General features: G+C 35.3%; 4 protein-coding genes across 5 annotated transcripts; 2 read left to right on the forward strand and 2 right to left on the reverse strand.

The window, feature by feature from the left end:
* Positions 1–8,604: 8,604 nt before the first annotated feature.
* LOC112703827 (uncharacterized) lies at positions 8,605–10,874 on the forward strand. Its single transcript, XM_025755453.3, has one exon. The coding sequence runs from the start codon at positions 9,240–9,242 to the stop codon at positions 10,494–10,496; it is 1,257 nt and encodes a 418-aa protein (XP_025611238.1). The 5' UTR covers positions 8,605–9,239; the 3' UTR covers positions 10,497–10,874.
* A 3,489-nt stretch (positions 10,875–14,363) lies between these two features.
* Positions 14,364–15,142, reverse strand: LOC112703831 (late embryogenesis abundant protein Lea5). The gene is made up of 2 exons (XM_025755471.2): positions 14,803–15,142; positions 14,364–14,722 (listed from the first exon to the last, which is right to left on the reverse strand). The coding sequence occupies exons 1-2, from the start codon at positions 14,880–14,882 to the stop codon at positions 14,515–14,517; spliced, it is 288 nt and encodes a 95-aa protein (XP_025611256.1). The 5' UTR covers positions 14,883–15,142; the 3' UTR covers positions 14,364–14,514.
* A 991-nt stretch (positions 15,143–16,133) lies between these two features.
* On the forward strand, positions 16,134–16,481 carry LOC112703861 (uncharacterized). Its single transcript, XM_025755493.3, has one exon. It carries the CDS (start codon positions 16,134–16,136, stop codon positions 16,479–16,481), a length of 348 nt encoding a protein of 115 aa, XP_025611278.1.
* Positions 16,482–17,684: 1,203 nt separating this feature from the next.
* LOC112703847 (kinesin-like protein KIN-13A) lies at positions 17,685–24,442 on the reverse strand. Of its 2 annotated transcripts, none has more exons than XM_025755485.3 (13): positions 24,091–24,442; positions 23,642–23,897; positions 23,328–23,549; positions 22,521–22,712; positions 21,847–21,951; positions 21,604–21,681; positions 21,368–21,449; positions 20,614–20,776; positions 19,945–20,280; positions 19,339–19,557; positions 18,637–19,237; positions 18,469–18,534; positions 17,685–18,090 (listed from the first exon to the last, which is right to left on the reverse strand). In XM_025755485.3, exons 2-13 carry the CDS (start codon positions 23,855–23,857, stop codon positions 17,908–17,910), a joined length of 2,463 nt encoding a protein of 820 aa, XP_025611270.1. In that variant the 5' UTR covers positions 23,858–23,897; positions 24,091–24,442; the 3' UTR covers positions 17,685–17,907. The 2 variants fall into 2 exon arrangements, with proteins under 2 accessions (XP_025611270.1, XP_025611266.1); XM_025755481.3 differs by having other exon boundaries at positions 23,642–23,910.
* Positions 24,443–26,302: the final 1,860 nt, after the last annotated feature.

The raw sequence follows: 26,302 nt of genomic DNA on the forward strand, positions 1-26,302 counted from the left end.
GTTTAAAATTTAAAATTGTATATTTAAGATATAGAATATTAGTCAAATATTAATTAAAAATAATAAATTTTATTAATCATATAACATTGTTGTTTTGTTATGTTAACTTGAGTTGGGAATATATTTTTTTGGTGAACTTTTAAAGTTGGTGGAAATTTTTTCATATAATGTAATATAATCTATTTTTTATAATTCAGTCATGTATAATTTAATATCGTTGTGTAATTATTATTATCCGTCATCTTTGGGTGATAGAATAAATGATTGTTTGTACTTATGAAAGATGAAAACGCTAACATATGTACCCATGATGGATCAAAACTCATCTTGCACCCACGGAAGATACACTCCGTGTGACAAAAGTACCCTGTCTTGGATATGCATTTGCTTCGTGGTTATTCGAACTTACGTGACACTCCAACCCCCCAAGCTCTATCTACATGGAAGGCTACGGTGGTATATGATTGTTTGATAAGATTCTAATCATCAAATTGAAATCCTAGAAAGTTATCTTCCCCAATTCAAACCCTACCTCGAAAATTGAAACTTGTTGAATTTCATATAGTGTTAAGTGCACCCACGGTTAGAAAGAATAACATCGTAACCCCTGAAATATCTTTGCGTATATTTAACTCTGCTGTAATGATAGAAGTCACAACAATGCTTTAGGTTTGAAGAAGATGAAGGAGAAGAAGCTCGACAACAGATGCCTCTGTGGGAGGTTGGCACAATGACAAACCTTAATAGATGGTTCATCCGATGTCCTCTATGGGCAGTAATTGCCAAACACTATTATTGTTGAGGTTAGAAATTTATTTTCGAATTTTAGTTGACATTTGGGTGCGTCTTTTGTATTTTTTTAGAGAAGAGACTGCAAATACTTTGTGTAGGTGAATGAAATTGAAGAAGGATGGGAGGGCCTAGCAAGATCTTTAGCTAAAAGAAATTTGGAGTATTCCTATGCAAGGCATGAAGATAAGTTGACTATCACTGCAGTTGGGAAAAAATCTTCAAGCATCCTCAATGATGGCTAGGAAGATAGACAAATTTAGGGGCGAAATTAGGAAAATTAGAGTGTTGCTTTCAACCATTGCTTTGGGGCTAGCATTTTGTTTATTTTGTGAGTTGTATTTGGTGATGAAAATATAAGATTGGTATAATTTGGGATTTTTGTTAATCGTGAGATATGTGAATTTTTTTATGATCTTGGCATGACATGATGTCTAAGTCATTCTAATGTTTTTTTTATTTCTGATACATTGACATAGAGTAACTTGATGACATTTAATTTCTGATACATTGACATAGACACCCATGCTTTCAATTTGTTGTTGCCATCTAAATTAATTTTAACAAACTTTATCTCTGAACAATGCCAATCTAAATGCACATCAATCTCTATTTTCTTCTTAAGGAGCCAATAATAAGCTGAAGATGTAACATAGAAACCTGATGGTTTTGGTTTCCAAACCCAAGTGTCTTCCAAAATCATATCAAAGTGTTGTTAGAAGAGTGATAAAATTAACAATATCTTGGGGAACACTTGTATATAGATGCTGCAAGTTCCATTGATTGTCAAGAACATGTGCATGGCAAGAACAAGAACAGTTCAATTGAACATTGTATTTGGAGTTAGTTAATTCTAATTCTCAAAATATAGTCATCACATAAGCCAAAGAAGGCAAGTGAGGAAGTGCATAATCCATCACAAGAAATCAAAACAAAACATTATTATCACAACCATTATAAATTAGAAAATCACATCACACCCTCAAAAATAGCGTAACTAACTCTACCCTTAAAGAGATCATGAAAATGCATAACAAAATACAAGAGTCTTGTATCTCTCTTTAGTATACCAAAACAACAAAAGGCAAGCATAAATAGTCTGCGAGCTATCTTAAGTACATGAAAATACGAAAACATAAGAGTCTAAGAGTATCGAATTCCTCTCTTATATGAACGTTCACAAACACATCAGAACACGTAGTCTATGAAATTGGGGTTGAGTTATTGCTCCCGCTTGAGACACCATTTTTTGCTTCGCTTAATGCGCCTATCCTACCTCGACCTCTGCCTTGACCTCTATCTCTAACAGTTGTGCCTTGGCCTTTAGCACTTGTCGTCACACCAGGTGTAGGCATAAACTGCATGAAACGTGTGGTTGTCCCTACACTAGCACCTTGCAGTGGATGAGGTATAGTTTGAGAGTTGTGTGTGGAAGGGGTTATAGATGGATGGTTGGTAGATGGTGTAGGTGTTTCATATGTTTGTACAATCGGAGGAGGTCGCCTAACATTTCTCCTTTCAAGTTGTTGTTGCCATCTAAATTGTTGTTTCATGTGTAGATGGATGGTTGGAAGATGGTTGGCATTTGGGTATATTTTTTCTACAGTAGATATTAACCCCTAACAGTATACAGTAAAATAAGCAGTTCAACAAGAAGCATATATAACAATGATCTGAATCAAATTCAACAAATACATATATCTTGAATCACATTTCAATAATTATGTAAATAATGTTCAACATGCTTCAACACTTATCATCTCAAAGCTTTGTGTTTCTTAAGAATCCCCATTTTCGCTTCAAAGGGAAAACATTTATTTTCGATATTCCAATATGGTAACAACAAAGGGAAATAACAAGATCAGTAATGTTACTGAGATTTCATATCATTCAAAACATAAATCTATATATACATGCTTAAAATATCAATGGTGTCAAAAGTATTCATGTAATTGTTTTTGTTTAAAATATTTATCAATGGTGGACAAATTACCAAAAATATTATTCATCACTATAGTTTGAACTTCAACTGGAAATCAATTCGGCTTAATAAAGACATAATTTCCATTCACCAAAGATGCTATATATGCTAGAAATCAATAGCTCAATCTAATAAGCTCCACTCCATCCAGGTTCCACAATTCCACGGCCATTAGAGAACAATGTAATAAAAACCGAAACTTTTGCTATGGATGTTTATTTTATACAACTTCTGAAGTGTTAGGAAGACTCATATTACCATGAGAGACATCTTTATTAGAAAATATACCAAGATTTTAATATTAATACACACAACATTCAACAAGGACCTATATCAGATTTCAACAAGCATCTAAACAAGATTCAACAAGTACCTCAATCATAATCATAATAAGTCCCTAACCAAATTTCAAGAAAGACCGAAATCAAATTTCAATAATTATTTGGGTTCAATAATCAGATTTCATGAACTATATTTCAATTTTGTATCTAAATTAGATTTCAATAATCAGAGTTCAATAAGTCCATAAACCAAGATTTAAGAAAGAACTAACTTAGATTTCAATAATTATCTAAATAAGGCTCAACGATAACCTAAACTCAAATTTCAATAATTATCTATTTGTATTGGGTTCAATAATCAGATTTCATGAACCAGATTTCAAGAAAGACCTAAATCAGATTTCAATAATTATCTATTCGGGTTCAATAATCAAATTTCAATAATCAGATTTCAATAAAGACCAAAATCAAATTTTAATAATCAGATTTTATTGAGTATCTAAATCAAAGTTCAACAAGTCCATAAACCAAACTTTCAGAAAAACCTAAATCATACTTCAATAATTATCTAAACAAGGCTCAACGATAACCTAAATCATAACCAAATTAAGTCCCAAAAACATATTTCAATAATTATCTAAATCAAAATTCAATAAGTTCCCTAGCTAAACCAAATTTCAATATATGACATTCAATAATACCCTATATTAGATTTCAATAAGTACATGAATCAAATACAATGAGATCACTAAATCAAAATCAACAACTAATCAAAAGAAGTACCTTCTGCATATCTGACATGAGGTTAAACCCGTTTGCCTGAAAATCTCCAACATCTTCCTCAAGTATCTCTAAAAATCACTTCCAACTTTCTTTGTTTTTTGATTCTATAGTTGCATAGGCAATAGGGTATATATGATTATTTGCATCATGTCCTATTGCTGTTAGTAGCTGACCCCTGTAATACCTTCTCAGAAAGATTCTATCTAACTCTATCAATAGTATATAACCACCCACAAATCTCTTCTTCCATGCATCAAAACATACATAGATCCTAAGAAAAAGAGGATTTGAATCAGATATAGGATTCGTGTGTATCCTTACGGTCGAGCCAGGGTTAGCCTTCAGTATCTCGTTAGCATAATCACAAAGTCTTGCATACTGTGCAATTTCGGAACCCTTAATCCTCTCCTTTGCCTTCTTCATAGATTTGTAAATTTTTCTCTCGTTGATCATCACATCATACTCAGCTCTGAAGTATTCGTCATCCTTTCTCATTGTCAAGTTTGGTTGAACCGTTATCGTCTCTTCTAGCTCATCTATAACCCATTTTCTATCTGCTGACTTACAATGATTTTTTCTATCGTAGGTGTGTTCGTTTACAAAAGTCTTGACCTGATAACTTGCTGGAAATATTCTCTTGGCACAATATATTTGCCAAGGACAGTCCTCATCGTACCATATAGCTGATGATTGGATTTTTGACAGTTTAGAATTTCACAAATGAATTCTCGTCAAAGTATAGTCTCTAAACCAACAATAATCCTTTCATACAAAAGATTGTTTGTCACAAGTAACAAACCCCTAATTTTATAAACCGAAGTATTCAAACCTCTGGTCGTTCTCCCTAGGAATTACAATAAAGTGTCTTATTATTGGTTTTGAGTTATTTTGGGGTTTTGGATAAGAAGCATGAAAAGTAAATGGCAATGAAAATAAACTAACAACTATAAAAGGCTCTTGGCAAGATATGAGAACTAGAAATCCTATCCTAGTTATCCTCCTCAATTGTGATGAGAATTGTTTATTGCTACCACTTAGTTAACCCTTACTAAATAAAGGAAAGTTAAGTGGATGAATTGACTTGAGTCACAAGTCCTAGCCAACTCCCAAGGAAATACTAGCTTTAGTGTACTCCAAACCAATTAGCAATCTCTCCAATTACCGATCAACAAAGGAATTAGATAACTCAAGAGTCACTAATTACTCTACCTAGGCCAAGAGGAACAAAACCTACACTAAAGTCCAACCAAGCATTTCATCAAACACTTGGAAGGCATAAGAGAAAAGCATAGTAATTTGAGAACAAGAATAGAATCTAACAACAATTATTGCAAAGAATTAACAACAACAATCAAGGAAATCACAATTATCATGAATTAGCTCAAATTGCATTATTGAAAGAAGAAATAAAAGAACAACAATCTATCCATAACAAGATGAAGAATCATAAGAAGTAAAGTACATAACTAGAGAGAGGAAGAGGAGAAGATTAAGAATTGATAAAGGAAAAGTGAATCAAAGCATGAATTAAACCTAGATCTAAGAAGAGAGATTAACCTAAACCTAATCCTAATTCTAGAGAGAAGTGAGAGCTTCTCTCTCTAAAACTAACTCTAAACTAATCCTAATTATGCTATGTGCTTCCAAGATTCAATTCTGATGCCTTCCTCTCAATCCTTGATCCTTTTATTCTTTCCTATCAGTAATTGGCGCCAAAAATGGGTTCAGAAACCCTCTCAAATCGCCAGGCACGTGTTGCTTTAATGAAGTCATGTGCGGTTATAGACGCGTGCGCGTCCCTGGTCGATTCTGCAATGTGTGCGCGAGCGCCATGTGCGCGTGCGCGTGCTTGGTCGAGATCAATTCTTTTGTCTTTTGTGCTTCTCTCCATTTGCATGCTTCCTTCCTTGCTCCTTTGATCCATGCCTAGCCTATTTCAATCCTGGAGTTACTAGCAAACACATCAAGGCATCTTATGGAATCAAGGAGAAATTAGAATTCATCAAAATAAGGCTTAAAAAGCATGTTTTTACACTTAAGCATAAATATGGGAGAGATAACAAAACCATGCTAATTCATAGGCTAAATGTGACAAAAGGTTATCAAAATACTCTAAATTCAATATAAGATAAACCCTAAAAATGGGATTTATCAATAGCCTTGGATATGGTGAATCACAATGAGCAAAGAATATGCTTCTTCCAATATTGATATTAAACTTTTGGACTACCTTCCTAAAATGGTTGAGGGTTTCAAACTCCATCCCCAACACCAACCGCACCTGTGCTCTGAGAAAAAACTGGAGTCTAGTCAACATCTTCATCACTTGCTAAGCTTTGCAAGTCCTTTGACTCATAGCAATGATATCCAGCATTTTCATCAGAAAAATCATCCTCATCAATGGAGACATAGAAGGTTAGAGGCTTGTTTGGATCAGGGTTCCGAATAAAGGATTGTCCTGTAGGGGGAGGCCTTTTTATTGATCTTCTCATGTTCACGTTTGGCCGTCCCTCAACCTCATTTGAAGGTATGGTTTGATTATTTTGGGGAGTCCTATTAGAGTTAGAGGGTTGGACTAACTCAGGGATTGATTATGAAAGTGGTTTTCTATATGGCTCTGGGATGTATTAGGTCAGTTTTTCAGGTGTAGGATGGTCAGAGACATTGGTTTCAAAGGGTGGGACTAGGTCTAAACCATCAGTATGTATTGGTTGCTGGTCATGCTCAATAGGTGGTTGGGAAGGTTAGGATTGAGTTGATGGTGGCTCTTCCAGTTGCACAGGTGTTGTAGGAAGCTGAGAAATCTGTCTTACTTCATAGGATGATAAAGGTGTTGGACTTGCTATCTGTTGGGTCATAGTGACACTGTCCTCATTTTGGGCCTCAACTTCAGCTTGGTTATTTTTTTCATGGGCTTTTTCCATGGTTTGGGTCTCCTTCACAACTTAGACATGACCTACTATTTCAGCATCGTCATCATCTTCCACTACTATCAGTCTTCTTCTTGGACTCTTCTTTAGAGTTGAAACCCTTTTAGTACAACTCCTCATTTTCATCTTTGATGGAGTAATATTTTTCTCAACTAGCACAGGATGATCCACTAGATGCTTTGTATAGACATTAATTTTGTTACCGTTTTTCACAACTACCTCATACATTTTAACTATGTCCATATCAACCCTTAGTAACCTCAACCCATTATCAAGCTCCTTTCCAAGTTCTAGCTAGTAAAATTTAGCAAAGACGTATGTTCAATGTCCTTCAGCAAATCAGGTATGAAAAAATCATTGATGGTATCAACGTTAACCTTCTCAATCTCTGTTACTTCTCCACCAATGTAACTAACCTTCCCATATGACCCTCTCTCAAACTGTCCTCTATGATTAATAGGCATAGTTATATGGATCTTGGCCATTTCTGGAAGTAAAATTAAACAATACAATCTAAAAAATATTGTCTATAACTGTAGCTAACACAAACCCTCAACCAACTATTCTAACAATTCTCAAACATATAAAATTAATCACAAGGTTCGATAAAGGAACAGAATCAGTCTAACTAATGGCAATGACATACCTCTCTTCTTCGCGGATCAAAGGGAGTGGCGTCTTCGTTGTCGACGACGAAATGCCTAGTATGAGGCTCTACTCGCTAATCTATGCACGATTCTTTATTACGTCTTCATTATGACCGATTGTGCATGCTCTGGTCATCTTTTCCAAATTGGAATGGAGCGACGATGACGATGAAGCTCTGCTAGGACACAATGGATTCTCCCGCAAAATGTACTTCTTTTCCCAAACCCTTGGTGAAAAAAATTGTTCACATCCACATAGATAGAGCTTTAGAGGGTTGGAGTACCACGTAGGGTCGGATAACCACGAAGCAAGTGCAGATTCAAGACAGGACACTTTTGTCACACAAAGTGTATCTTTTGTGGATACAAGATCAATTTCGATCTATCATAAATACATATGTCAACATTTTCATTTTTTATAGATACAAATGGTCATTTATTTTTAGATAATATTTGTATATTTTGTAAAGCTTATATGCTAATCATTCATCAGTGACTAGTTGTATTTAATAAAGTTAATTATGTTAACTCATGTTGCACTCTGCTTAATATAGTTGTATAATATACGGTTAATTAAAAGTTTTTATATTTAATTTTAAGTATGATAACTATAACATTTATTTTTGTTAGTATATTGTAAAATTTATTTAAAGGTGAACTACTGATATTTTATAATATGTTCTATATAATTTAAAAATTTCATTACCATTTATCTAACAATTTGTTTTAAGAGTTTTAAATTACGAGATAAATTTTTATTTGTTGCTATAAATATAAACTAGATAATCATATATGAAATATAAGAAGAACTGTATACAAAAGGCTTTGAGATATCACTCTACTTTAAAATTGAAAACAGTCACTATGTCACTCTACCTCAAAATTGAAAATAGTCACTATTCCACACTTAGTAATGGATGACATTTGATATTCATCTCAAAATTGGAGCTACATGCAAATGCAAAACAAATATTTAAAATGATTCTAATTTTAGAAAATCTTAACATGGTCACATAACATTTCTCATCTCCCTAAAGATATTATAGCGTAGATCAGTTTAGAAACAAATTGCGACAAACATTTCTGCACTTTTCATAATTTTTGAGTTATATAATAATAAGAGTGGCCGTAGTTCAATAAAAATTTCATAGAAGAGAGGAAAATATATGAAGATTGCAAGGAGAATCTGAATAAATATAAATTTTTATTCCTAGAATTAAAAAAATAAAACGAAGGAAATGACCTCTACAGATTTTGGAGCAACAAACTCTATCTTTCATAGATTCTTCTGTTTGGATTTACTGGCTATTGGCTACTGGCTAGTGCAACATTACACGCATAATTTATAATTCCTTTTATATTTGAACAACCACCATTTATATTTTTTTTCTTAATATTGTTTTTAACTCATTTTTCTCGATAATTATTCAGTTAACCTTTTCCTTGAGCCGTGTACCATTATGATATATATGATAAAATTTTATTTTTTAAATGAAATCAAAAGTAGCCATTTTTAGTTAAACAAAAACTCAATAAATACAAAAGATAGATATGAAATTACATTTTTGAATTATAAAAAAGTTAAAAAATAATTTCATATGTACATATGATGATTGAATTTTTTTTTTAAAAGTAGTTGTTATTTTGTGGAAATTTATTTAGTAATGGTAATTTAGAAAGTATTAATGGGTTATAAGTGATGGGACATAATAGGGGGGTATGGAGGAGTGTTTGAGTTTGAGTTGAATAGAATAGAATAGAATAGAGAGTGAGGGAGTGATCCACGTGGTTGTGAGAAGTGTCCAACCCTTCTTAGCTTGTTGTGTAGATGGCTGAAATCAAATTAGGCGCCGACGACGACATGGCTGACGGTATGCAATGCACCGACCACCCTTACAGAACGAATCCCGGCGGAATCTGTGCCTTCTGCCTCCAAGACAAGCTCGGCAAGCTTCTCTCCTCTTCTTTCCCTCTCCCCATCCGCCCTTCTTCCTCTTCCTCTACCTCCTCCCCTTCCGACAACATTCCTCCCTCCACCTCCACCTCTACCTCCGCCTCTGCCTCCGCCGTACCTCCTCCCTCACTCTCTCTCTATCCTACTTCCTCCGCTAACACTACTCATTCTAGAAGGCCACGCCTTCCTTTTCTCTTGGTCAAGAAGAAGAAGAAGAAGCCCTCTCCCAGCTCCTCCGCTGCACCCTCTGACGCCGCCATTCTCAAGCGCAGCAAGTCCACCGCCACACCGAGAAGACCACGCTCTCTCCTCGACCCTGACGACTTACTCATCCACGATTTCACTCCCAGGAAGAGGAATCACGGCTTCTGGTCCTTTCTCTACCATTCTTCCAAGTCCTCCAAGAGCTTCAGGGACACCATCTCAGAAACTTCCAAGCCAAAGGAAAATAGCAAGTGCTGCTCCGGTTCTTCTCTCATGGCCAGAAGGACCGACATTGTTGTTGTGGAAGAAGATAACACTCCCAACAGTAGCCACTCCACCGCTTCCTTTGAGCGCAAGGTTTCCAGATCCAGATCTGTTGGCTGTGGTAGCAGGAGCTTCTCCGGCGACTTCTTCGAGAGAATCTCCACCGGTTTTGGTGACTGCACTCTCCGCCGAGTGGAGTCTCACCGCGAAGGCAAGCACAAGCAGGGGTCGTCTTCTTCTTCCGCTGGCGGCGCCGGCGCTGCCATGAACAACCACCACCACCATTGCATGAAGGAAAGAGTGAGGTGCGGAGGCCTATTCAGCGGCTTCATGATGACGTCATCTTCATCTTCGTCGTCTTCTTCCTCTTACTGGGTCTCATCCTCTGCTGACGATAACAATAACAATGGGAATAATAAAGCGTCCTCTTCTTCTACTGCTGCCGTTGCAACATCACTCTCACACTCCCATGGCAGAGTCAGGAGTTGGGGTTGGGCGTTTGCGAGTCCTATGAGAGCTTTCAGCGCCAAACCCTCTTCTTCCAAAGAGAATCAGAATCGGAGGGATATTATTAGAGATGCAAATCACAATGATAATCATAATAAGAAGAATGCCACGCCAAACTTGTCTGCTATACCTTCATTGCTCACTGTCAGAAGCTGATGAAGAAAGAAATCCCATTTTAATTACTACTATTCATTTTGATTTCCTTCATTACTTAATTAGCAATCTGATACTACTTTTCTCTTATAAATTTGGTGTTCATGAATAGTTGCAGCTGCTTGTAATGGAGGCGTAGTACTCTGATCTCTCCGGTGAGAAGAATATCTCTGTCATCACATCACGTGGTTCGTCTTAATTTATGTTATTATGACTGTTGTACTTCTCCTTGTTGGATAATTTTCTTACTTTAGTAATTAGTATGGCCAAGACATGTAATTTTTAATTTTGAGGAGAATTACTTTTCACATGCATACACATGTTTTGGAATCACCGTTGTAGAGGTTGTGTGCAATTTCAATAAAAATTGTTACTACTAAATACTAATTGTGATGAGTTATATAGAATACATCATGTGCAAAAGGTTCCTTATGTAGTCAAATACACAGCTAGTGAAGAAAGTGGTCCCGTAGTTTGACATTGAATGGGACTAGATCTTGTAGGCTGTGGCATGGCATTTATTCCATGTTCTCGCACTCCATCTACACCTGCTGTTACTTCTCTTGTATCGTATGGTATTCCATGTCACTCATTCACATACAGCTGTATACACAGTCCTGATTTTTGGTCAACATATCGTCATGTGCCTATCCAAGTACACCAAGCACCACACTCGCTAATTAATATTATTGTTGCCATCAGGAAGTAATTTAATTTCTTGTCTTTTACGCTAACCAACCAACACTCAAATATATACCGTCGGTAAAACGTCCAAGCAACACCACATGGTATATTTTTTTTATTGGAATAGTAAAATTGTCTAGTCGAAGAAGGGACGAAATGAAAGGAAAGAAAAGAAGAGTGATGGTGACTGGTGTTATTATAGGGAAGGGAAGAAAGATAGAAGGGTGCAAACATGGACATATGATGGGGACTCTTTCTCTCTCTCTATTCTCTAAGGGGTGATGGGAAAGTACACAAGGGCCAAGGAGAGAGGAGACACATCAGGAAAGCTGCTAAAGGGACACTGTTAACCTCATATTGGTGGATGCGCATCATTAAGATGTGGACCAACTAACCTGTACTTTTAACCCACACCCCCTCTACTTCCCATTTTCTTTTCTATCTTTCGTTGCAACTCACGGTAATTCACATTCTGTTACCATCTCAAATCTATCTTTCTTAATTATTCCACTGCCTAATATTTCTTTGGTTGCTAACGGTATCTTCTAGCTCGACCGGATAAGAAGAAAAAAATTCGAATTCCAAGAAACTTATTCAAATAGACGAGTGAGTTAACAATTATTCAACCAATTTAAATTGGTTCTTGATTGCCTAATATATCGACTATTGTTTTTCTCACCCTTTAGCTAGAACCAAATCGTTGAGTACAAATTCAGATTAGGGACGAGGAAAGAGTAATTGAATTCCTCTTTCTAAGCTTTAATTTTTTTAGTCCAATAATCAACAATATATTTTTAGCTCATATTTTTAAAGAGCAATGCTAAAAGGCCAGTAATATTTGTGATTGGTAGCCATCAACTAGTCATCAATGATGATTTGATGGTGTGAGATTTCATCCAATGACTCACCTTTCTCTACTGGTTACATGCCGGCTAAAATGCAATAAAATTGCTGGTCCTAGACTTTTCCATTTTTACATAATGTTGATTAACTGCTGGATAATAACAATATATTTTGTTTAGGGTATTATGAATTATGGTTACTTTCCAAAGAGCTATAGCTTGCGGGTATAGGTATGTAGGGTTTTAGACATACAATGCACTCAAGCAAGTAAATACAGAATTTTTTTTTCCATGGAATAAAGAGGAATAATCAGTTAAGGACAAACGAACATATTTCCTTTCTTCCTTGCATCCCTATACACGCTAATGTGGGTCTACCAACCTTTTTCGGCAATTTTCTCTATTGGTTACACCCGCTTTATTAATTCAAGTATGATCACATTATCTAAACTCCTTCCTACATACTCAAATCAATCTTAATGGTCCCAATACTAATTAGTTAAACTTGGATTAGGTTGTGATTAGTAGAGCAATGCGAGTGAGATGAGATGGGCCTACGGGGCAACGGGCTTGTGATGGGCATGGGGATCATGATGATAAAAATAATCATAATTATTGAGGAGGAGAGATGGGTCCACTAGTTTTAGAAATTTGGGCTGAGCAATGGAACGTGGCGTCTCAGGTTGTTCAGGTTGTAGGTCCAAGAGACAACAGTTCCATCTCTTTCCAATTCCCATGCACAAAATTACTTGCCGAAGAAAAAGAAGCAGCACAAAACAACAAAAAGCTTTTCCACCACAAAACAAGATGAGAACGACAAACTCACAAAAGCTTTGTTGAAAAGAATCAAACGAGACATAATTATCACGCTCAGTTCTACCGTGGCTGCAGTTACGGTGGCGATCGTGGTCACGCTTTCGCGGCCTATTCACACCCTAACACCGTAACACATGACATCCTGTTTAAAATATTTTAATGATATTCATAATTTTTATACGATCTGATATAAATTATTATAAATAGATGATTTTACTTTTAATCAAACTTGAAGAAGAATAACATGTCAAAATATTATATAATATCTAATTAAAGAATAATATGTTACTAAATTAACTTGTCCAATTATTTTTTTTCTTTTTAGCTTTTTATTTGTTCGAATTACAACAAAAAATGAAGTAAAATTATGAATTTTACCAACTGAACAAATAAATCATTACGAATTTTATCATAAAACAAAATTAATCTGTTTAAAAAGGAATTTCACATTCTAATTTCATAAATCCAAATCATCATATTTTTACCACGTCAAATAAAAATCTATTTATCCCAGCTTAACATGTAACATCGTAAGACTTGCATTTCATATTCGAGACCTATTTTTCCAAAAGATCACATTTTGTTATATCAAATAGAAATCTATTCCCACTTGATGACATGTAACGTTGTCTCACTAACCACTAATGAATTAGACAGTTATTTTTACTAAATTAATAATTAAAAATTATTACATAATAATTTAATTAAATTTATCAAATTATTTAAAAAAATTTAATTATTAATTTTGTATAAAAATAACTATATATAAATTTTTATTTCAAAATAAATATTAAACTAATATCATTTAATGAATTTAATAAACTAAATCAAAACTTAAATAAAAATTTATATATAATTATTTTTATAATAAATTAATAATTAAAAATAATTAAATAATTTAATATATCTGACTAAACTATCATTTTAATATTATTAATCTATAGAGCATGATATTTCATTGAGTCATCGTATCCGCATGTTACATACTGTATCCAATCATATCTTAATAAAAAATAAAAAATTATTCTCTAAACATATTTAGACATACTTAAATACTATCGCATATCATTGTATCAGTATATTCTTAATATGTATTATTAAAATAAATTTAAAAATAACATATTATTATTTATTAAAACAAAATTATTTTAAATACTTTATATAATTAAAATAAATATTAAAAATAATTAAAAAATCAATTTAATTTTATTATAATAAAATAATAAAATATTATTATAATTTATTTAAAAAAAATTAAATTTTATATACATACGTGTCTTTTATCTTATAAAATTTATCTTATAAAATTTTAAAATTTATGTGTTTTGTCATATCTATGTCGGTGCATCATAGTTATTAACTATTAATTTTATATAAAATTATTATGACCAATAATTAATTATCATTTCACACCTTTTTCTGTTCCGTTCTGCTAAGTATTTTGATTCTTATTAATCCGGTCTCATACAAATGGAGGGATAGCACGATTAATTGTGTTATTAGATTAATAAAAGAACAAGAAAGAAAAAGTATGAAGGATAAGTCCATTACTAATTTAGCAAATATAGATAGATAGAAACTAAGGACACGCAAACAAAAACGAGTATATCATTGCTATTGCTTTCGGATACGATCATAGGAAGCATAGAAAGCCTTTTGGTTTTGATATGATAATATGATTATGAGTGTGGGCCCGGGGTGTGGTCTGATGTGAGTTTGCGGTTGAGGAACATGTGTCGGAGCTCCACCGGGTCAATTTGTGGAGTGTGATTGATGGGCCTGTAGTAACCGCTTACTGGATCTGGGGCCCAATCTCTGCACACACCTCCTCCCCCCTTTCCTTCTACAATGGAATTTGAAGCATCAGACACTGCCGCATAACCCCGCCTACCATGCAACAAACTACAAATCACCAAAAATAAAATATCAATCATAAGGAGGAAGAGGAAAGAAGAAAAGAAACTCACCGACGAAGAGGGATTAAGGAGGAGGAAGCTTCAGCAACAAGAGCACCAAGGCGGCTTGCTTGTGAGAGAGAGCGAGCCATGCTTATTATTTTATATGATAAGGATATTGTTAGTTTGCTGCTGCGGAAGATCGCTTCTGATGGATGTAAGGCGGAATTCCGCAGCAGCAACCACGGCTTATGGGGTGGCTCTGTTCCCTCTGGATTCTAATGTTGCCTGTGTGGTTCCTTTTATAACCACAATACAAGAGAAAGTGTAGTTTAAGCTAGGGTCGGGGTGGCGGAGCGGAACCATGTGTCGCCATTTGGGTGCCAACACATAAACCAACTTCCTCTTACCCCACGACACGCGTTACTACCCTTTCTTTAGTTCATATTGGATCAAGATATTTTCTCTTGCATTCATTGAATTGAGACCTTTTTTTATATCAAGGTTGTTGTCAATTAATCAAACAAGTCAACACAGTGGGCCTGAGAGCTAAGTAGTGTCAAGAGAGCAGAGGATAGAGCCTCCCATTAGGATTTGGATAACATTTTCATTTTAACAAAACAGCCAAACATGACCAACTATTTTCTGTGTAACCACAAGATTGGCACCATGTGTGAGCCAGCCTTACATCCTAAAATCTAAATGCAAACATAAGTACCTTCCAAACACTTATTTATCTGAACAATGAGTTATTATATACACAAATTAAAATTTATATCTTTCAAAATTTGTTTAAGTATAAGAATTATTTCATTAATTTGGGTTAGTTGAATAATCAATTTGTACAGTAATTTGATTGGCCAATAATAAATTTTTAAATAAAATTTAAATTTATAGTAGATTAATTTTTGACCTATTAAATTAGGAGATATCTTGGACAAACAAAAAATATTATAAGAATCATTTAATTGGTTATCGTTTTTTTTATTTAATTGAAGGCTATGGACACAGAAGAGAGTACAAAAATAGGTATATCCGAGAAAATGGGCTTATATATTGCAGCCTACTTTTTTGCCATCAGGAAGGCCCAAAATTTCAAAGCAGTGTGTGACACACAACATAAACAAAACAACATACCTGACCCAAAAAAAAAATCAATTGCGCATGAAACTTCCTTCATGGAAGCACATGCAAGTTGACTCACTCTTTCCATAATTCTGAAAGAAAAAAAAAGAAAAAAAAGAGCAATTATTTTTGAAAGTTAGACGCGTCCCCGCAACCCGAAGAAGCACTTATTTTAAGGACACATAATTCACAGAAAGCAGAGTGATGAAGTAGTAGTTACATACGATTTTGATTTGGCCATTGGTAGGAAAAGTAAAAGGAAAAAGGAAAAGAAAAAGATGATAGAAGAAAGGGGTGCACCCCATGGAATGCTTCTAGCAATTGTGGTGGCAATTGTGGTGGTGGTGCCATTCTTCGTTGGAGACCAGGGTGAAGCCATCACAGAAGCCATCTCAGAGCTTCTCAGTCCCCTCGGCCTCCTACTCCTACCGATCATTCTCCTACTCACTATCCAGTTCCTCTCCTCCGATCGCGGCTCCTTCATCTCTTCCATCTTCACTGGCGAGCCTGAAACCATCCACCGCGCCACCGGCTCCCCTGCCGGCGTCGCACTCTTCCTCGTCCTCATCCTCTTCCTCTTGTACAACCGCGTCTCCATCTTCGGCGGCGACGATTCCGACGACTGAACTCAACTCACTTTCTGGATCTAGCTGCTCCAAGTAGTCAACCTTGTCCGTTTTTTGTATGTACCATTATTTCTTAATTCTTTTTGTGATTTTAGATTAGATAGATGTATGCGGGGAAATTCAGATAATTCCAGGGACCAATGCTCAGCTTTTGTAGTAATAATCGTCCGAGTTGAATTCCTTTATTTCATTTCTTACCTTCCAATCTCAACAAATAAGTTAGAATCAACTCATTATTATTATTATTTGCAATCTTATTGTTTTTCTTTGACCGACGGTCCAACTTGGAAATTCAAATCAATTCTATTATGTTGGTGTTTTTTTGTCGGTGGTGGGTGGCGGTTTTTCGTGTTGTTGACGTTTTATGCGGTTGCGCTGACTGACCTGTGTAATGTGCGGTGCGGGGTGCTTTGGAGTAGTTTGAAGTTTGTACATACAGTACATTACAGTTTTGTGGACGCGTAAACGGTTGTTACGTGTGCCTAGTGGGTCCCTTATTATATGGTATGGGATAGTAACCAACCAACGAAATTATAACCATGTTTCTTCTCAGCATTTAAATTGTGTTTATGTGAAGCAGCATTGGATCCTCTGATCTATTCTTTTGAGATGGATCGCTTTGTTGTTTGTGTAATGGCTGGCATAAAAGAGATCAGACGACAGGATCAAGATCCACATGAGGGTGATCAAAGATACCAATGGACTTAAAGGACAAAGTGAATCTTGCTCCACACAAAGATCCACTAAAGACGCTGTGCCTGTGTCTGCCTGCCATCTGACAAGCGTCCCCTTCTCATCCCATCATGTGCACAAAATGCTTAATTGCTTACTACTAAGTACTAACTCAAATGCATCCATCTTTTGAGACGCTACCTGTCCCTTCCCTAAGCTTTCACACAAAATTATGTACCAGGCAATACATTTGTGTTTACATAAGTGATGCTTATCCCTCCAAATATCATTCTCCTAACGTTAATTAGATCCCAACACATCAACGGTGGCACCCTAGCTTGCTTCTAGAACCCAGGATACAGAAACCTAATTCGTGAAACCAACAGAATACCAAATTGCCAAGTAGGTTTAAACTTTATCTATGTCAAATGAGAACCATCTTGATACTAGATTATGTTTTTATGTAGTTAGATAGCACTAAAATTTTATAATAGATATGTTATACTACTTCAGTAATTTGACAGGAGAGAATCATATGAAGTTTTTTTTTTTTTTTTACACGAATTCAACTTGCTAGGCATGAGGTCGAAGTAACATCACACAAGGAGACAAATATACATTTAAGTGAATTAAATTTGAATATCCAACGAAAGATCCGCTGATATCAAATGAACAAAAACCTTTAAACTATATATTTGCTAACAAATTACATCAAGAACATACACATGATCATCATTGAATAAAACCAGGTCTCTCAACGAGGTACTCTTTTTCTACTTAGTATCTCCTGTTCTTTTAGTCGATGTTGGAATCTTGCGAGCCGGGCTTGAAGACTGACGAGACTAGCTGCTTTGCGAGAGAGAACAAAACTCAGCTGGGTTACATAGTTGTCAATAAGGCTTCCTGGCTGATCCACTTCTGCCAATAATTTCATCTCCTAAGAAACCAAAAATTAAGATGATCACCAACTCAACAGATCATAAGTTGAAAGCATTTATTTTTATTTTTACTTTTATTTATTTTTTATTGACAACCAAGATATTTTAGTTTATTTTAAGAGAAATGCTAGAAGACTATCATAATTTATTATTTTTAGCCATCAATGTTTAAAAGTATAGGCTAACATATATTGTTGGATTACTAAACTAAAAGAATTGGGTTGATTGGCTAAAAATAATGACCCTCTAGCATATCTCTTATTTTAAATAGGGAAAGGTATCCTTTAACTGCCTATGCGACCTAATATCGTGATGCTGTTTCCCATTTAAACTTTACAGTTTCAATATTAAGCTTAAAAAAGAATGTAATAACTCACTTCGCGTACTATCTCCATTGTATCCTCGATTTCTTTCCTATGAGCAGCAAGCAGTGCTTCTTCTTCCTGCAAAAGCAAAAAATGGTGGTAAGAAAAAAGATGGCATAAACAAGTTTTACATTCAACCGAAAATCGGTAAAGCCAATAGCTCCAAAATGTCTGGCAAACCTCAAGTATTGCATTGATATTTCCATCAGGAGAGGCTTCTGTTTCAGACTGCCTGGGTGCAGTTGTAACTGTATTATAATTCCCGGAATTCTGCTGCTTGGAGCTTGTGGTCGACTGATCAGAACCATTGGCATCCCTTTTCATCCAGTTTACAGCCCTTTCAGATTTCTCATCCTTTGTCCCTTTCCTGCGTGGGGGTGACACCTTTTGCACTTTCTGATTCACGTCATTTTGGGAATTAGAGTTCATCTTTTGACTGGTAGAATCACTGTAAGAAGAACTCTTCATTTCAACCCTCTCCCTGTCAGTTGAGACAGAAGCCAAGCTTTTGTCCTCTCGCCCATTGAACAAGTTACTTGAAGAAAAACTTGGTGGTTGCCTGTCAACATCAGCGGCAGCAGAGCTGTAAAATGAATTTTCCTTTTCAACCACTCTCCTGCCCGTATCAACTGTCTTCACCTCTTGACGTTGATCATTAACTTCCTCTGCAGCAACACTAGCTGGAAAGGATGACGTGGATGAGACCTCCTTAGTTGTTTGTGGAACTGGACTTGGGGCTTGGTCTTTCCTGGGATTTCCACTTTTAGATAGACTTTTCACACTGTTCACATTATTATGAAAAGGTTGGTTAGTATCCACAAGCATGAACACACATAGGAGAAGGGGACACCATGATATGAATCACAAAAGGTAAACACATACCGATCTGCATATCTTAATGTATTAAGTGTGTGTTCACATGACCCAGCATTTGGTGATATACAGGAGATCATAACAGTCTTTGAATTGCCAACAAATGAGTCGCGGAGCACTTCTGTCAGTTTGCTTCCACGAAAAGGAATATGGATCTGGTCATTGTCCAAAGCACGAATGCATTCCTTCAAAGCTAAAAGGCTCTTATTGATTTCTGCTCCTTCAATCCTACATCAATGATACATGAAGTGGCAGAAGTGAAGCAATATTTTTATTATTATGAAAGTTATTGAGCTGAACAGGCAAGGAAGAAGGAACTCATTGAAGCAATAACAACAACAGAGTCGTCCCCAATTGTCGTCCCACATCATGTTTCACCATCGAGAAAGAGCAGCACAATTACTCAAGAAACATAAGATGATTCTTTTTTTCATTTTTGTTTTAGGTTTGCAATGGTATCAGACGTAAAAACATTAGCTACAAAGAAGATCTATTAAGTTCACGTTCAACCATAAATGTCATCGGTAGAGAAACTAAAAAAAAAAAAAACAGTAGAATGAAGACCCCATGCAAGCAATCGGTATCCAGGAGGCAATGATTTAAATGCAAGCATACCGTGTCTGACGGTCATTATCTGTAGTGTCAGCACCTCTTTCACTTCCAGCAAGATCGATGAAAGAAATTTTCCCTACAACCTTCCCACTTTTCATCTCATTCCCATCATTGTTATTGTTCCGCCTGCTTTCTTTTACCTCATTATGCCTCTTTACAACAAGTTGTAAGATAGCATGTGATCTGGATGACTCCTCATTAGCACCTGTTGATCCGGTACTTCTTGCGGCATTCCCCCTTTCAATGAATTCTTTGACAATCTGTACATCAGAAACTTCAAATTCTTGCAGTCCTACAATACAAACTTGCTGGCGTCCATCTTCTCTCATGCAGAGTTTCCTATGCAGAGTAACAAGCATACGCACTCAGAAATCCATTAATAACATGTGCATCCAGTAGCATAACATGCAATTGATGCACATAGAGAGAGTGCAATAAATCTTTTAATGTATAGAAGTTTGGACAACTAGTGTTTACATTCATATATAGCTGAAAGGTAAAATTAATGCAAACAATAAACCATTAATGCAGAAAAGTTAGTGCTGCTTGATGCAAATAGTAAAAACTAAAAACACAATCTTCTAATTAGGGTCCATATGACAAATTGAAAAGTATTCATATTAGAGGCACGAATAATGCATTGAGGACAAATAGCAGATAAGAGAAACTCACTTTCTGTCACTCAGAAGATCAAAAAGCTTTCCACCATATATTTCAAAGTAGCTAAGCCACAATTTAAATTTCTGATTTCGGTAAACTGGTTGATGCAACTGTCTAACAAGGTCTTCGGCAGCTCGGAGTGGTAAAGGTTGCATTGTGTATGTTTTGCCACTACCTGAAAGTACAACACTACTAGCATCATGCTAACAAAAGAAAGTAACTGATGAGGAGGCTATATGATTATCAAGCAGCAGCTATGAAATGTGAATGAAGAAAGTAATGGTAACACCAATTAAAATTCTGCTTCATGATAACTGTCAATGCATCCATAAAAAGGGAGTTTGACACATATTAGTTGTGTAATTACATCCAGCACAAGTACTGTTATTATCTCAGTCAAGGCCAAGGCCATCACTAACCTCCAACTCTCAGCACATTATTGGCATGTTATGATATATTTTTGAACTTTAAAATAAATTTGGCCCATATTTCATTTACCATCCAGGAAAAATGTTAGGTTTTCCAAATAAAAAGGGGACCAAAATAAAGATTGAAAAGAAGGAATGTCTATCTTTCTAAAGGGGTCTGGTTAATATGCTTAGCTATTGACAATATCAAGAACCATCTATAACCACTTAGATCAATTAACAAACCAGACAAGTAAAGCCAACAAAAAGAATAGATAATGTTGAGAAAAAATGGAAAGTATTTTGGAATGAAAAAACTGGTACAAGTATGATATAAACCAGCAATAATAGCTTCTCACCTGTCTGACCATATGCAAAGCAGGTAGCTTTGGTCCTCCGAAAAATTGTAGGAATAATTGGCTCAACTGTAACTCGATATACCTGTTGTCACAAAACAACCTTGCTTTTAGCAACGCAAGTCAGAGACAGGCAAACAATTATCATATTACCCAATGATTAAATCAAATACAGATGAAGTTAAAGAAAGAGGAAAAAAATAAAATAAAAATTAGTCTTTGATAAATAGGTGCCTTACTTCATCATTGCTAACATTCTCATCAAGAACAGCATCAAAACAAAACTCATGCTTCTCCACATAAGCTGTCAAATCAACCTTTCATGAGTAGAACACATAATCAGATCTTTGAACATAAAAAATTAAAATAATATCACAAGAATAAATAAATAAGAACTTGATATTGAGTCAGCTATAATATGACTTTTGAACACAAATAGTTCTAAATGGTAAATATAGCGCTTCAATCAAACATAAACAAACCTTCAACTTGGGTTCATGGACTGTCAAATATGCATTGTCATATACAGTTACAATATCATCCTCCTTCTTAGCAAGCTCCTTCTTATTCAAAGGTCTTTTGCGTACCTAATACATGCAATTAAAAGCAAACTATGTTAAAGCAAAACTAATAATAATAGTAATAAAAATAGCATAGATGATAGATATGAGTAAGGGTATTCTGGTAAGTTAAAACTGTGGCCTAAATGTTTTGCACAATCCTCTCAACTGTTTAAAATCCAAAATTACATTTTGATGATCCTGAAGAAGAATAATGCTTCTTTAAATTACATGCAACAAGTAGCAACTATCAATAAAAGATGCATTTACAATTACTACTCATCAGTTTCTTTAAAAATGATACACATTTTACTATAATCCCTCATCTATTTGGGGGGGGGGGGGGAAATGATGGTAAGTAGCATAGTGGTGGTGGTTGCTTGTTATAATATAAAAATATAAAAAGTAAATAAAAAAATAATTCAATCAGAAAACTACCAGGACCCAAGGAGGAACATATATATATATATATATATATATATATATATATATATATATATATATATATATATATATATGCACTAATGAACAAGTATGAAGCCATTTCAAGCATCAAGTATTTATACATTACTTGTGCCCATAAAATACTGACATACCACAACTTTGATCTTAGCAACATTATTTTCTCTTGTACTATTCTCCTTTTCATTTACAGGTAGAAAACTTGATGCATCAGCATCTGCCTCTCCACGTTCCTGATTGCTGGTAATTGGATTTAAGTCATCTTCAAATACTCCGGTACCTCCAGCCATGAAGGGAGATGGCTCAAAGGGTTCTGAAATAACATGCTGATAAGCGGAACATAATCAGAATATCAGAGCCAATACAATATATGCTAGCAAAGATACTTGTACTACTAATCAAGAAAATCATGGTAAATTAAGCAACCTAAGGGAACAATGAGAACAAACATGAGCAACAAAAAAGTGATAATAAAAACATAAGTGTTATACGTTAAAAGTTCAGCTGTTCAAACTCAAGATAGCTTTTCAAGCCTTGGAATATAACCAGATTTTTCACTGCCACCAAAACAAACAGTTGCATAAGATGGTACAAGAAACTTGTAAACTTTTTAACGACAACAGCTTAATAATAACGGGGTAATATCTTCTACAACCAACCGCCATATAGGATATTACAAGCAAGGTAGAGAAAATCGAGATTTTACGTGAAATCGAAAAAGTAAATAAAAAACGTAAAACGTAAAATTTTAACAAGATTTAAATCGTAAAATCGTCAGACTTAGTACAAATTTCGTAAAATCGATAAACTCATTTAAAATCGTAATATCGGAAGATTTTAAGAGTTAAATCGAGATTCTAGCTACTATGATTACAAGTAAATTATACCGTAGACTATAGTTGACTTGAAGGAACGAGTATCTATCATGCAAAGGAACGTACCTCGGACAGAAGCTCTGTATCATCCATAGCATGAAGATCCAAAAGCCCAGCTCCAAAATCCCCCCGGAACTCGGGAGAATAAAACCCTTCCGATGCGGCCACTCCACCAAAGCTTTGTGCAGTGGGTGTATATGGCTCTGAACCAGACTCCCCATTAAAATTGAGGTTTCTCATCAACTTGAAAAGCCTCTGCTTCTCTTCTGCGGATTGTGCCCCATAACCCTATGAAAACATCAAGTTCATTCAAGTCATATCAGATGCTACTACCATACACAAAAATTAGCACCTTCAAATTAACCTATACTAAGACAAACCTGCATGAGGAGGTTGGGGAGGAGGCGTTGGTCGATAGCGGTTGTGGAGGCCAAGGGCGAGGCCAGATGCTGCAGGCCGGCGGACTGCAGCCACCTTGCCATAACGGCATCGCCTGCATCGGTGGCAGGTCCTGCCGCATTGTGCAGGGAACCACCGGCGGCGTGGTCGTACAGAGCGGTGGCTGCAGCATTGTTCTGCTGCATCTGGCCACCCATGTGGCGCTGCGACCGTCTTTGGGGCGCCAATTTTCAAGATCTGTTTACACACGCTTCGCACAAACAACAAAACCATCACAACCATCATCACAGTAACAACAACAGCAAGAAGAAGGAGAGGAAGAGGAACAGTAACAGTAACAGCAGTAAATAGTAACGTTCGATGAGAATTAAGGAAACAGCACCAAATGATTACTACCGAAGAGAATCAATAAACAAGAAGCAGCACTCACTATGAGGGGAGAATTGCGATCCGAAGAAGAACATGAAAATGAGGAGTGGAGGGAGGGAACCCAAGATCAGCAAAATTCGGAATTAAAGTGAAATGGAGAGGGATCGCGCAGAGGAAAATCGAGATCTGCAGTGCGAAATGATGATCGGCAAGGCCTGGATTGCAATTGAGATCTGAAAGTGATCGAAAATCACAAGAGGAACGGAAAGTGAGAAAAGTGGCCCTTCGAATTTAGGTCTGAGAGTGAAGAAGCGAATGGGTTCGGCGAAGAGAGAGAGAGAGAAGGATAAAAGGGTTGATGATATGAATGATGGAGATATACCTTCTGAACGACAAATGTATCTGTCAAATACAAAATTATTAAATTAAATTAAAACGGCTATGATGAATTTCAAGCCTCTTTCTGTAAAGACCATTATGCCCTCACCCGTCTCTCCTTTTAATTCATAGATGTGATATTATTTTGGTAAAAGGATTTAATCATGAGAGATTAAGGTTCCTCTTCCCATTATATAGCTTGTACCGGACGCCATTTCAATTTGATGTCTAAGCTTTGAAGTGGGTAACAGGTTAACGTACCTTCACCTCTTCCCTTTCGTTGACGTACCCGCCAACAAATATTTTAGTTACATATATCATATGAGTATTGTTTAATTAGCAAGCTTTCTTTTCCATAAACAAGACAATAGAGGAGGCATTGGATGCTCGGTTAGATGGGGTAGATGAGTGTGAAGGATGAAGGTGCATGTGAAGTCCATGGGCAATTGTTAAGTTCTATTATTAATATCAGTCACAGACTCAAAGCAGGCTTGGCAGACGCAAGCTCCAAATATTCATAGATTCGAATTTCTCTTCTTTGTTTGCTAGTTGTACTACTACAACTCAATATCTCAATTACAATAAATAAGGCTATGGAAAATCATGCAACCACGAGCGTTCCTCTAACTCTAATTATACTCACCACTCACCACCAATTAACTATTAGCGCATGCATTTTCTTTTCTATTAAGATAATGGCTTGAACCTCTTTTATTTCTCTAGTGGAACATGCATGGATTTTAACAGAAAGGGCCGGCATGATTGTGAGTTTCTTACCCAATCACTATCCAAGAGTTTTGTGCTAGCTAGATATATGAAATTATGGTACTAGGTCCATGAACACTAAGGAGTTTTTTGGCCAGTAAAAAAATGTCAAAGCTAGGATATATCTTGTTATTAGCTAGAATTACTCAATTAACGACAAGCATTTAACCATTTGATTTTATACCCAGCACTTGGTGGTACTTGCCTACTTTGTAGTTGCCCTAAATAACCAATCGGACATTTTAACAGATTGTGTGATATGGATATGGTCCCATGTATATGGTATCTCAAATGCTATGATTATAACAAAGCACTGTCAAATTCATCATGCATTATTATTAAACTTGTGACGATCTGCAATTATAATATTAATAATTGTCAAAATTATATAAAGATGATTATATACACAAAATTTGCACAGTTCGTGGGAATGGGTGGGTGGAAGTGGAACTAATGAATGCTGGAAAACTTTCACGGGTTATTCCTTTGCCTTTGGTTTCAATGGTAAAAATGACATGTACATCAAATACTTTTCTAAAAGGTATTTGTATATATATAAATATAAATATTATTTATCTTTTTAATATATATTTTATATTTTAATAAATATTTTATATTAATAACTAATTTTAATGATTAATTTTAATATACATCTAATATGGTTAAAATATTTTTAGAAAAGTCTTTAATTTGAACTTTTGAAAAATATTATAAACACTTTTATTTTGTGTTTGATAAATTTTTATATATTCATATTTTTAGTTTTAAAAAGTTGGAAATACTTGATAAAGATATTTTTTATGTTAATTTGTATTTTTTAAATTAAAAAATTAATATTATATTATATATTAATGAATACTTATATTTATTCTTATCTTTCATTATATTATGTCTTTTAAAGATATTTTAAACGTTCAAAAATAACTATTACAACTTTTAGTAAATTATTTTTGAAAGGTTAAGTTTAATAAAAATACTTCTAAAAAAAACTTTATTAAATTAAACTTGAGTAGTAGACTTAATTACTCTCATCATCCTTATAGGCTTTTACTCATTGGGAGAGGCCAACGCCACAGAATAATAAGCTAAGGAACCAATTAATTACCAGTATATAAAGTGCATGCTCATAA

The sequence above is a fragment of the Arachis hypogaea genome, chromosome 1 (assembly GCF_003086295.3).
Source record: "Arachis hypogaea cultivar Tifrunner chromosome 1, arahy.Tifrunner.gnm2.J5K5, whole genome shotgun sequence".
Classification (NCBI taxonomy): domain Eukaryota; kingdom Viridiplantae; phylum Streptophyta; class Magnoliopsida; order Fabales; family Fabaceae; genus Arachis; species Arachis hypogaea.